At 40.9% G+C, this 12,470-nt stretch overlaps 1 protein-coding gene across 3 annotated transcripts in view; it reads left to right on the top strand.

The window, feature by feature from the left end:
- The first annotated feature begins 724 nt into the window (after positions 1-724).
- RNGTT (RNA guanylyltransferase and 5'-phosphatase) overlaps positions 725-12,470 on the top strand; it is a 193,478-nt gene continuing 181,732 nt past the window's right edge. For 2 of the 3 annotated variants that reach the window (XR_011140132.1, XM_068937747.1), the window contains exons 1-2: positions 725-1,024; positions 10,385-10,494. Coding sequence is in view for 2 of the 3 variants with exons in the window: in XM_068937747.1 (XP_068793848.1) it covers positions 961-1,024; positions 10,385-10,494 (174 nt within the window). In the remaining variant the exon portion in view is untranslated. The remainder of the gene's footprint in view (positions 1,025-10,384; positions 10,495-12,470) is intronic. The other variant, XM_068937749.1, reaches the window with a different exon arrangement.

Below are 12,470 nucleotides of genomic sequence, written 5' to 3'. Positions count from 1 at the left end.
AACCTTCAGCTAATTTATCTTCCAAGAACTTGCCCGGCCTTCCCTTAAAGCCACGCAAAGTTTTGGCATCCACAATATCCTTTACCACAGCTGTGGAGTTACACAGCTCCAGTTCCTGTTGCACAAGGAGCCCCGGACTATTTTGCACCAAGTTACTGCTAGTTTCCGATTACTGGCCCCGTGATCTTCAACGGGAGGACCTGGCGAGCAGTTTGTCACTACTTCTTTGTCCAGGCTGCCCCCCATTACACCATATCTTTTCCAGGCTGAAGGGTCCTACGCTATTTAGTCCTCTTTGGGTGAAAAGCGTTCCTCACCTTTCACCTCTGGCCTCTCTCTGAATCTTTTCAGCCCCGCTTTACCTTTTTTTTTTTGTTTGGGACAAGGAGAACAAAACTCAGCCAGCACTCGAGGTTCACGTGACTGCAGAGCTACACGCCGGCACAAGGGCGCTACCTGTTTTGCCACACAACGAGGCTGTCTGGTCCTCCAGCCCCTTTCACGCTAGCTCCGAGCAAGGCGAGCCGCTCCACAGGGGCCTCCGCCCTCCCCCGCCCGCCACCCTCGAAGGTGCTGCCAGCGGCCTGCCCGCTCCCCCGCGGCGTCTCGCAGGAGCGCAGCCCCCAGCGGCCGACACGACACGACACGACACGACACGACACGACACGACACGACACGACACGACACGACACGACACGACACGACACGACACCCACCTCGCCCCGCCCCCGGAAGCGGAAGGGGAAGGAGGGGCGCACGCCGCGGTGCACTGTGGGCCGGCGGCGGTTGAGGCGGAGCCGGTCTGAATGAAGGCGCCGCGGGCGAGGGGCCGCTGCGGGCGGTGAGCGTTGAGGGGCCGCGCGCGCGCTCCCCCCGCCTCTCCTCCCCCTTTCCGCCGCGGGCGGGAGGCGGCGGTGGCGGTGGCAGCCGCCGCCGCCGCCATTGCCGCCGGGTCCGGCCATGTCGTACAACAAGATCCCGCCGCGCTGGCTCCACTGCCCCAGGCGGGGGCAGCCTGTGGCAGGTGAGCGGGGGCTCCGGCGGCGGCGGGGCGGGGGGGGCAGACAGAGCCCTCCTATCCGGCGCCGGCCCTCCGCGGCAGCGGCAGTTGCTCTCAGCGCTCCCGCCGGGCGGTCGGGGGGGGGGAGAGGGAGGGAGGGAAGGGGCCGCGCAGGGTGGCGGGCCGGGCGCTTTGTGCGGCGGCCTCGTGGCGAGCCAGGCCCGCGGCCGGCGGCGGCCCGGCCCCCGCCTGCCCTGGGAGGCGGCCGGGGGGGCTGCGCTGCCCTAGGGCCGCCCGGAGCCGGCGGCGGCTGAGCTCCCTCCTGCGGGCTGCTGCGGGGCGGGGGTCCTGCGGCGGCTGCGGCCAGCGCTAACGGTGTTCCTGTGTGGTGTGCCTGGGGGGAGAGGAATACAGAAACCGCTGCCCTGCACCACGCCTGTCAAGGGTCCTCCCTGCTCTGTCCTTTTTATTTTTTATTTTTATTTTAAAAATGAAGCTCCTGATATTTGTCCGCGTTAGGTTTCTTACTACGCTGATTCTGAATTCCCTGCGCAGTGATTTCCTAGGCCACGCAGCTAGAGGATCAGTTTAAGTGCTGCACGCCCTGGTTTCATGTGTGGTTTAGGTTTTGTCAAAAATCACGATCATCGGGGATGTTCTCACCTGTAGTGTGCTGTCTCTCTTGAATAAGTCCTAGATATCTAGCCTTGCTGACATCCTGTGATAGTGAGTTACGTACCATGTTAACTCACATTTTCTGACAGTGAGTTATCTACGCTATGGCTTCAGCTGAATGTTTTCCCTGCTATCTAGTATGGGACAGAGTAAACAGACTTTGCTGTTTTTAGTTTTCTCATGTTCTCCTTTCCTGTATAAGGTGTGCAGTTCCAAAGCCCAGCTTTAGTCACAATATTTTCTAGTTTTTACTGCTTTCATCTTCCTATCTGTGATAATTTTAATCTATTTTTTTTCAAAACACGGTATTTGCTACTGAGCGTAATGTTCTAGATGGGATTGTGCCATGATTTGGTTAATAATTAAAACGTCTACATTTTCCTATCCCATACTTCTGCAACATCAACTCAGTTGTAGAACTGAAGACATCAGTCACTAGTGATCCTTGGCATTTGTAGATTTATTTAGAACCTCGTGCAGCATCTAAGCAGGCTTAATCTTCATATAAATCTGCATCATTTAGCGTTTACCAGTATTTAATTTCAGTAGTTCATTTTGTGGGTTTTTCTGTTTTACTACGTTCCCCTTACGTTCTTTATATTTCTCTGAACTTGGCTCTGTTAGAAAGCAGCATTATCTTATTATTGCTTATCTTCCTTATTCCCTTTCTGTGATCACTGTTGCACTGTAACTGATAAGGAATTTGATAGCCTAGGCTGTTAGCCTATGACCACAACAAAAATAGACTAGTGAAAGTTTTGTCTTTGTTTTTCTTCTCAGCCAGTTCTTGATCTCTAAAAGTTTATTTTCAAAGACACAAGAGTGGCACACTCCTTAGAGTGTGCCTGCACAAATAAATTGACATAACGTAAGCAAGAATGCAGTTCATCAGCGTGTCATGTGCTGTGCAAAGACTGCTTGTGACAATCCTATCCCTCTGTAACTGAAGGCTAATTCTTTTCTGTTTATTGTGATCATACATGAGAAGTTACTGCACAAAGTAAAAGGAAAGTGCTTAATTCATTACTTTGGCTGCTGTATGCTAGTACATTCTTATATTAATTCACTTAATTTTTAGTGTTTTTTGCGTGCAACTTACCAATTTTTTGAAAGTCATAGTACACCATCAATCTTCTCTCCTTTTTTCGCTATTTTACATTCAAAGGCATCTCATTGTTTTAGTGAGACATATTTTTTTAGAATTTATTGATGTTAGTACTGTCTCCCAGATGTTTTATATTCCATTTTTAGTTAGCACTACAATCAAATTTCTAAGCATCTGTGCATGATGACTTTATTTCTATTTCTATTATCTAGTAGCGTAACAGTAGCAATGCTGTTGAGTGAAGTCTGCCTGACTTTTGTGGGCTAATGTTCATCGAGTGTTTGATCGTGACCCTCTTGTCTTATCCTTGTGGCATCTGGAATTTCTGTGACCTCATATTCAAGTGTAATGAGGCCTGAAGTAGTTGTGTTCCTGAGGTTTGTTCAGGTTAGCAAGAATCTTCATTCTGAATGAAGTGAATTGATCCATTTTCTTTTATTTTCGTGCTCACTTCTTTAAATAGTGGTGTTTTGCTGCCACTCTGCAGTTCTATGGTGTGACAATTGTTCACAATAGAAGATTTTCATGTAGGATTTTTACCGCATTGTTTTAGCACTTTGATCATGCTGTACTTGAGGAAATAAGCTTTCTCTGAATTTGTAGAACTGAAGCTATTGTATTACTTTAGTGTTACTACCTTGCCATCTTCATCTCCGCGCGTATCTACTTCTATAACCACAAAAAATCAAGTCTGTACGTTTTTTTCCTTTCCTTATTTTTTTTTTTGTTCCCCCTCCCCTCTACCACCATATTGAGCACTGTCGAGATGCTGAGGATAGGATGCTTCTCTGCAGTGTCTTCAGTCTCAGTTCCAGTTCTGATCGAGTGAATCTTTTATTTTCCTTGTACACATTTTTTTTTTTTACTTGATTAACATTTCAAGTTTTATTACGGATTTGTGTTAGTTAATCCTGTTTTAGTCATACATACTGCATGCAGAACTGTGAGATATTCTTAAAAACATACATCTTGGGTTTACAGAATCACAGAATGGCCAAGGTTGTAAGGGAGCTCTAGAGATCATGAAGTCCAACCCCCGTGCTCAAGCAGGGACCTCTAGAGCACATTGCCCAGGATCACATCCAGACGGGTTTTGAATATCTCCAGGGAAGGAGACTCCACAACCTCTCTGGGCAGCCTGTTCCAGTGCTCTGTCACCCTCGCAGCAAAGAAGTTTTTCCTCATGTTCGGACGGAACTTCCTGTGTTTCAGCTTGTACCCGTTGCCTCTTGTCCTGTCACTGGGCACCACGGAGAAGAGTCTGGCCCCATCCTCTTGACACCCTCCCTTCAGATACTTGTGCACATTGATCAGATTCCGCCCTCAGTCTTCTCTTCTCCAGGCTAACCAGGCCCAGCTCCCTCAGCCTTTCCTCATAGGAGAGATGCTCCAGTCCCTTGAATCACCTTTGTAGCCCTCCGCTGGACTCTCTCCAGTAGCGCCATGTCTCGCTTGTACTGGGGAGCCCAGAGCTGGACACAGTACTCCAGGGGAGGCCTCCCCAGGGCTGAGGAGAGGGGCAGGATCACCTCCCTCCACCTGCTGGCAACACTCTGCCTAATGCACCCCAGGATCCCATTGGCCCTCCTGGCCACGAGGGCACATTGCTGGCTCATGCTTAACTTGTTGTCCACCAGAACCCCCAGGTCCTTTTCGGCAGAGCTGCTCTCCAGCAGGTCAACCCCCAGCCTGTCCTGGTGCCTGGGGTTCTTCCTCCCCAGGGGCAGGACCTTGCCCTTGCCTATGTTGAACTTCATGAGGTTCCTCTCCGCCCACCTCTCCAGCCTGTCCAGGTCCCGCTGAATGACAGCACAGATATGAAGATAGGACCTTAAGTAGAACTGTAACACCTCTGTTTCAGAAAGTTGGAAACAGTAACTTCTTGCAGGTTGGGAGAATAAGCTGATGCTGTATTGTGCCTGTCATTTTCTTATACTCTTTCCTAGACACCTGTTACTGGCCTATTTTGGAGATGAGCTACAGGGTTAAATGGATGGTTTGATCCAGTATAGTTTTTCTTGAAACATAAGACTGTTAACTTTTTTTTATCTATGTTTATTTTTATTTTTTTTAATCACAACTTTAACGGACTACTTCAACTTACTGAAATTTCCCTTTCTTAACCTTAGTAATTTTCCTCTGTGTTCAGCTTTTCTCAGTCTGAACACACCATGGTCATAAATAATTAGTGGCTACTGTTACACATTGAATTAACACCTTTGTATTACAAACAGTTAGACTGAATTAAGAGTAGCTTTTTCACTGGTACGCTCTAGAATTGGAGTTTTAAGAAAAGATGGGAAATATGTCTGCATATTTTACACGCAGGAAATTTGGAATCTTCTGTGCTTCACTTTAATTTCTCTCCAGTTTAGCGATATGTTGTCTGTGCTTTCACATGTTGGGCTCTTATTTTCAGAATTTTTCCTTATCTTTCAACCTAAAGAAATGCCATCCATTCTGCAGGTAATTCTAGTTCTGAAACCAGTTTCTAATATACACTTTCCAAAACTATCAGACCTACTTGAAGTTAATCATAGAAGTAGGTAATGATCAAGTGTCAAAGTTCCAGTAACATTTTGAAGCTAATTTGAAAATTGGATCGAGGGATTGTAATTATTATCATAATTTAGATGCAGTAATTTCTTTGGATATTTTGATATCTGTGAAAAACATGGCCCTGTTACTTAATCTAATTCAACATAAATAGTTGGTTATTTAATTTTTAAGTCCTTATATATCATCACTTAAAGTTTCTGGAAGCTTAAGTTGTGTCTTAGTAACAATTATAACTTTCCTTTATCAGAAACTGTAGCAAGGGCAACATTTTCCTAGGCTTGCGAGAAGGCTACTGCCTCAGTTTATACTTGTTCTTATTACTGAGGAAGGCTAGAAGTCTTTCATTGAATAAAAGCTTAGATTTTCTATGGCTTGATGACGCTTATCTGAGAAGGGCTTATATGCATGTTGGGAAGGAGGATTTTCAAGCTTCTGTACAAAGATCAAATAACAAATTTGCTAGCTGGAGAAATTTGGCTTTCTGTCATAGGAGAAACATAATATGCTGTCATATTCAAGATCTTGAATAGCCATGAAACAATTGCAATGTAGAAAATGCAAGAAAATAACAGTACAACAAAATAATAATTAGGAAGTTCATGTTTACTGCAAAAGGATGATGTATAATGGGATTGTAGAGAACTGTGTTATTTAGAAGAAGCAAATTCAGAGCCATTGTTTTCATAATCTGATTACAACATTTCCCCAAATCGAAGCGAAGTGTACATGAATGCACTGCCCTTTTCTGACCTTTTGCGGACAGCTTCTTTGCTGCCATATGGGCTCTATTTCTTAATGAGAGTGCCAAACTGCAATCTGTAGCAGCTTGGCACTTAAATAGTTCCAAAGATTCGAGTTTTAGTACTTCGGCAAGGAATATCAGAGGGTCTCTGTTAGAATACTCATCCCTTCCACAGCTGTGTAAGGGCATCCAAGTGCTGGCAGTGCAAGCTGACAAGATTACTTTAGCTGCCTTTTGCTGGCTATGAACGGGAAGGTATTATGGCTGCTCCAAAGGAATTAAGAATGAAAATCAGGCCCTAGGAAGACTTGTTAAGGTTATCTACTGAGAACAGATTGAACTTGTCTGTTCTCTGTTCTAGAAGATGGAGAACAGAAGAGTCTTCAGAATGACTGTACAATCAATCGCTAATCAGATGCTATAGGAAACAATGCTCTAAACCTCCAAGGCATTGTATTCCAACTTTATTCTCTTGCATCTCTTAAAGGATGGTCATTTTCTTGTATACCAGCTGAGTCTTTTATCAGTGTGGCTCCTTCTTTTAAGTTAATGCTTTGACTTTAAAAAAAAAAAAAAAGAAAAAAAAAGAAGTCTAGATATGTTTTTCATGTTCTGTAATGGGTGAGGGAACGTATTAGGATGGGAATGACAAGCGGTGAAGTTAATGAAAACACTTTCGAGCATGCTTGATGATTTCCAGAATTTATGGCAATGACAGGTTTCTGCATTAAAGTCATTGAAAATCAGGATTTGCAAAATTAATCTGTAGAGAGGAAGTTCACGAGCTAATGAGGCAGGGTTATCAAGAAAGACTGAATGTTAGTGTTGGGAGGTAGGATGGGTAATATGGAACACAGTGAAGGAACAAAATTAAATTAGACATATGAAAAAATAAGAAAATGGCGGGGGGGGGGGGATGGTGGAGAACAGTAACCCCGGCCCAGGAGAATGTTGCATAACTTGTAGAATGAGAAGGCAGGGGGGAGTAGAATAACGTCAGGAAATTTTCTAGCAATCAAATAAGTTGAAGTTAGAGGGTAATAAATTTATAATCACTTTGACTGACTGAGTATCTTCACTATATAGCTTTTATTTAAGCTATAAAGATTTGAATTATCTTAGGCAGGTGTAACAATAAGAGTGTTTCTCATATTGCTGATTAGCACTAAATTTGAGTTAACATATTGTGTAAAGCTTCTCAGTTTCCTTTTCATAACTGTCTTCTCTTTTTTTAATGGATTTTATGAAAAGTTATGTATTTATTTGAAAATGCATAAGATATTTAATAGACGTTAGAGAACTCTTGTGACAACTACTCTGAGTGTGTATCATTGTACCAAAAGCATTTATTTTCTGCAGAAAACCTATGAGTTCTGATTTATTTTATTACATAAAAGTAGTCATTTTCAGGTTCATTTGGTGAAAATGGCATGCATTTGTCTATTTTTACAAAAGTTAGTGAACTTCTATCTCCAAACTTAATTTCTAGTTTACTAAAACAGATCTTTTCATAGTGTCTTTTCAATCCATGTGCTTTTGTTTTGCTGAAAACAGGAATTTTTTTGTCGTTATATGGAAATGTTCTATCTTGATCAGAAAGCAGTACTTTTATGAGTAATTTAGGATAATTTATTAAGATTAAGGCTAGCTGTGCTGATTCATTTGAGAATATGAAACCGAAAGTTTAAATACTGAATAAACACTAGTAGGTGGTGTGCTGTTTTTTACTCTACAGTACACGCATTGCACAGCTGAACAGCTATATGAGATGGTTTCAGGAGTAGTATTGAAAGGTGCATGTTTTTCCTGAGTAAGTTCAAGATGTCATGTGGGTATGTGTGTTATAAGTAGGAAAAGCTTTTTTTTTTTTTTTTTAAAGCTATTAAATTAAAAAAAAATATTTTTTATCAAATTAACTTTATTTTTTTTCTCCAGGAAATAGGTAGAATAATTGCTAGGAGAAGAATTTAAAAAAATATAATTCCACAACCTCAGGAACTGTCAGCGCTTTGCTTCCTGGAAGACTTATGTCTGGTGCTACCTGCATTTAAAGATCTGAGGTTCTTCCTGCATTTAAAAACTTTGTTACTCTTCTGTGCCATACAATTATATGCTTGCATTTCCTTTGTTTATAGAAAGGCTGCCTTTATAACAACACGGAAACAATTTTATTAAAAGAAGGATGGGAGTTTCTTTAAATAAAAGTTTTCAGGCCAAAGCCTTTTTTGCTTTTTGAGTTTTCTTTGATCAGTCTTGGAGTATAATTCAGAATATAATTCATTTAAACATTTTCATAAGAGAGAAAATGCGGAGGTTCTCCCACCTTAATTGCCTAACCATATTATTAATCTTGGTGTGCCTGACAGATATGCCAGGTCTCTTTCTTGCTCTCAATTCGTACTCATTTTTCACAACTAACAGCAGTGCAGGCTAGATAAGCACGAGAGGAGGTGTGCTGCCTCCTAGACGTATGTGGTGGCAGTGACTTGGGCTCCAAATTCTTGTCTGTGGAGAAGGGCAGGAAGAGGTACTGAGCTGCTGAGTTAGTACCTGCTGCTCGAGTGCTTGTTTCTGCCTCTGTCTGAGGAGGAGATGCTTGTCTGGTACAGGTAGTCCTGCAAAGCTAATCTTCCGGTTTGATGAAGCTGCTCTCCATACGGGTGTAAGGATACGAGTTCCTGAGCATCTCATCTGGGCAAAGATCAGTCTTCTTACAGGTCTCTTCAGTCGTCTTATAATATTATTTTTTCTTCCTTCCCTATTAATATTGAGGTTACAAGATCGACTTGTCTTTGCATTGTTGATATCTTCAAATAGCCCTCAACAGCCTGTTAGCGCTGTTATTCTGCCCTAGTCAAACGCATCGGAAGAAGGAAAATCTATTCTGTATCAGTTTCTTGAATAGTGACTCTGGCAAGCTCTGTCAGAATGCATCCAGTTCTCCGGGCTGTGGTATGGAGCTGGGCTTCGTTCGGTCTGTGTTTGCTGCCTACGGTGTTCTCCAAAATGCTAAAACTGGGAGGGTTTAGTATGCAAAATGAGGTGATGCTCAATGCAATTGTAATGTGCCACAGAACAGATATGGGAAAGCGTTATTCCCTCACCTGTTTGAGCAGCTTTTGGTTATAGTTTCTAGTAAGTTACTCTCAGTTCTTATAAAACAAACAGTTTAATTTGTCATATATAATCTCCAATACTAGCCTAATAAAATGTTTTCTTATTTTAACTTGTGGTTGCAGAACGTTTGCAGCTGAAATGCTTTGTAGTATGGAAATGAACCAAATCAAACAAGATATCAACGTGTTAAACAAAAAAGCTAGAATCATTGCTATAGTTAGATAGCTGCTAATGGCTGACACCCTTAAAATGTTATATTTAAAAGTTATCTTTAAAAATATTCTTGTTTATCTGCAAGTAGAATTTATATGTTGGATAATCTTTTTAGTATTTTTCTGAATAGGAATTTATGCAGTGTATTTTAATTTCTAAGAATAATTGGCTGACTATTGCATAGTACAGTATGGCATACCTACAGCTTACTGGAGGTTAGCAGTAAGGTGCTAGGGTCTCTAATGAAATTATTACACGTTTTGTGTAATTATTACACGTTTTGGTAAATATGATGAACGACAAATAAAATAAACAAACAGAAGAGCTTGGCTTTCGATGGGGTAATTCCAAGCAAGTTTTTCTTACAATTTTGTTTTGCCTTGTGTCTGAACCACATATAAGCATTGCATTTTAGAGGAAAAATTGACCCTGCTGCTCTGCAGCAACAAAACTCTTCCAACAAGCCTTAAGTAACACCCGTTAGAAAGAGTGTGCCTGCAGTGCATAGGTGTTCTGGATACAATGCAGCAGTGTTACAGCTATCTTTACTGCATTTTAGGCTTACGAGTAATCAAATCTGAGGTTTACAAGGTTGGGTAGACAAACTGTTATTTTAAATTCTGTTTTTATGCTTTTAACCACTGAGTTAAAATTTTTGTCTGTTCTGTTAATGTGCTGTAGTTCCACAGCTTAAGGCAGACTAAAAGCTAGGTGAATATTTTAAAATATTGCTGCATCTGTTTTAGATGAGATAATATGTATTTCCTTTAAACTTCTGAATTTATTTGCAAATTCTGAGAACTTGGAACTAATAATTCCAATTAAACTGTTATTGATACTTTTCCTGCAATTCTTTTCCATTGAAGATGAACCTCTAAAACCGCTCAGCATATTGCTTAGAAATCACTAAGTTGTTAGTGTACATTTTACCTAAGTGTACATAAAATACTGCAAATTTGATTATGTTTCATAGGAAAGTTTTTACCTTTGAAGACAATGTTAGGACCAAGATATGATGAACAGGTTGCTGAAGAAAACCGCTTTCACCCAAGTATGTTGTCCAACTACTTAAAGAGTCTGAAGGTAAAGTTAAATTTTCTATTAACTGAAACATAACTTTTATTGTTAGTATTTATTTGAATATTGCTTTACAGCTTTTAAGGAAATGAAGTAGATGACTTCTTTTGAGACATCTGTACAGAAAGTTAATTTTTTTCTGGTGTTTTTCCATTTTCACTACAATACCTTAATTTCCAAACATTCTTTCTTATAAGCAGGAATTGTGCTAAATTCTCCATTCATTGTGTTAGCAAAATAGCCCTCATTTTTTCTGTTATTACTGTCACATCTTGGTGAGATGTCATTCTCAAACTTCAAATAGCGTGAGTGTGTAGTTTTATCGATGACTATGAGGTATGTGGAGTTTAAGTTGCAATTTTGCTTATGGGAATGAAAGCATTTAAAAGTAAAAGGAAAATCTTGTTGCACTCTTTTTCTGTGGTTTCTGACTTCTGTGCATGACTTTCTTCTTCTGATGCCTACAATAATTTTTAATATCTAACCAGTCATGTTTGAATATGGAAGCAAGCAGTTTCTGGATTTTATACAGTAATCTCTTAATGGAAAAATGCATAAATAGAAACAATTTTTAGGAGTGTGGACTGGGACCCAGGAAGATACTCTTCTTGAAGGTGGACACCTTTATCATTAGGTTAGCCGTGCTTCTGGCTTATTTTTGTCTAGCCTTGTTCAGTCTTTGTCTAGCCAGTTTCTCATTTCTGTCTGTCCAGTTCAACTTGCATGTTCTTCTGTGTCGTAGCACATCTTTCACACGGAAGGTGGGGAACGGCACCATTCCAGCTTTGCACGTAATATAGAGGTCTGTGCAGTGTTTCTGGAGATGTGAGAAATGGAATTTTGAACATCCCAAAGCAAAGAAAGGCCTACAACCTAAGTCTTCTAAATCTGTTTATTGAACTGTTATATAAAAGATGGGAAGTATTTCTTTTGGCTGTGTATGTGATAAAACCAATCGTGTTAGTGACATTTGTTTCTGAAATTTTTTGCTGTTGATAGAAGTTTTTACCTTGTTTAACGGTATCAGAGCTTAAACATCAGAAGAATCAGGTGACTAAAATATGGGGGTTTCCATTTTATGGATCCTATTTGGGCTTAGATACTCAGTGTAGCTATGATAGTGGTACCTGTAGGCAAACATAAGAGCATGGTAAGAAAATATTATTAGTGAAAGATAAGCGCTTGTTTTCAGGTGCCTGAACTGGCGGGATCTTTCTTATTTGAATTCCGGGGGCTGCGCATCTGAATTCTACTGGAGTTCTTCACACGTTACGTGCTTTTTAACTCTGGCCAGCTTTAATGGTCATTACTAGAAATATTCAAAAAGCTACTTTATTAGTCATTTAAAGTAACTTAAAATGCTGTTTTTTATGTTGTAAAGAACGTAAGAGACATAAGAGGTTTTCAGAATTTCTAAATATTTGCTTGTTAGTGATTGTCACCAAAAAGTGTTAATGGTAAGCCTTAATGGCTTTTACACTAGGCACGTTAATCAGTCAGTCTGCAATATCACAAATTCAGAATCTCTTCAGAGATGTTAGGTGAGTAAGATCTGATAGTAGAATTGGTAGCATGAGGATGTCCACTTTTATTTTGTTGATTTCCGTTAATAAACAGAGTGTCTGAGTTCTCTGAAACTCCCTAGTCTAGCAAAATCTATGAACGGTGTTGCGTCCTAGTGTTGTCCTAGTCTCAGTGTTGTTACTGAATGTTCGCTATTTGAAAACATACAGTTTTTTGATTTGCCAAGATATGCAATGGTTTACTGGAGTGCTGTATTACTAGAATAGCAATTTAGCAGCAGTTTGGCAGCATCAGATGAATATGTAGTTGAGGAGACCTTGGAAAGTAGACTTCACAGAGTCAAAAGTAACCCACTGCGTAGTTGTCATTATTTTACTTCTGTATGTTGAATATTTGGACTTTGCATAATGGATCACTTCTGAAACCTGGTTATTACTTCAGTCCATATGAATTCTCTC

Source organism: Struthio camelus, chromosome 3 (genome assembly GCF_040807025.1).
Source record: "Struthio camelus isolate bStrCam1 chromosome 3, bStrCam1.hap1, whole genome shotgun sequence".
In the NCBI taxonomy this organism is placed as follows: domain Eukaryota; kingdom Metazoa; phylum Chordata; class Aves; order Struthioniformes; family Struthionidae; genus Struthio; species Struthio camelus.
The sequence above is the reverse complement of the archived record's forward strand: the minus strand, read 5'-3'. Positions and strand labels throughout refer to the sequence as shown.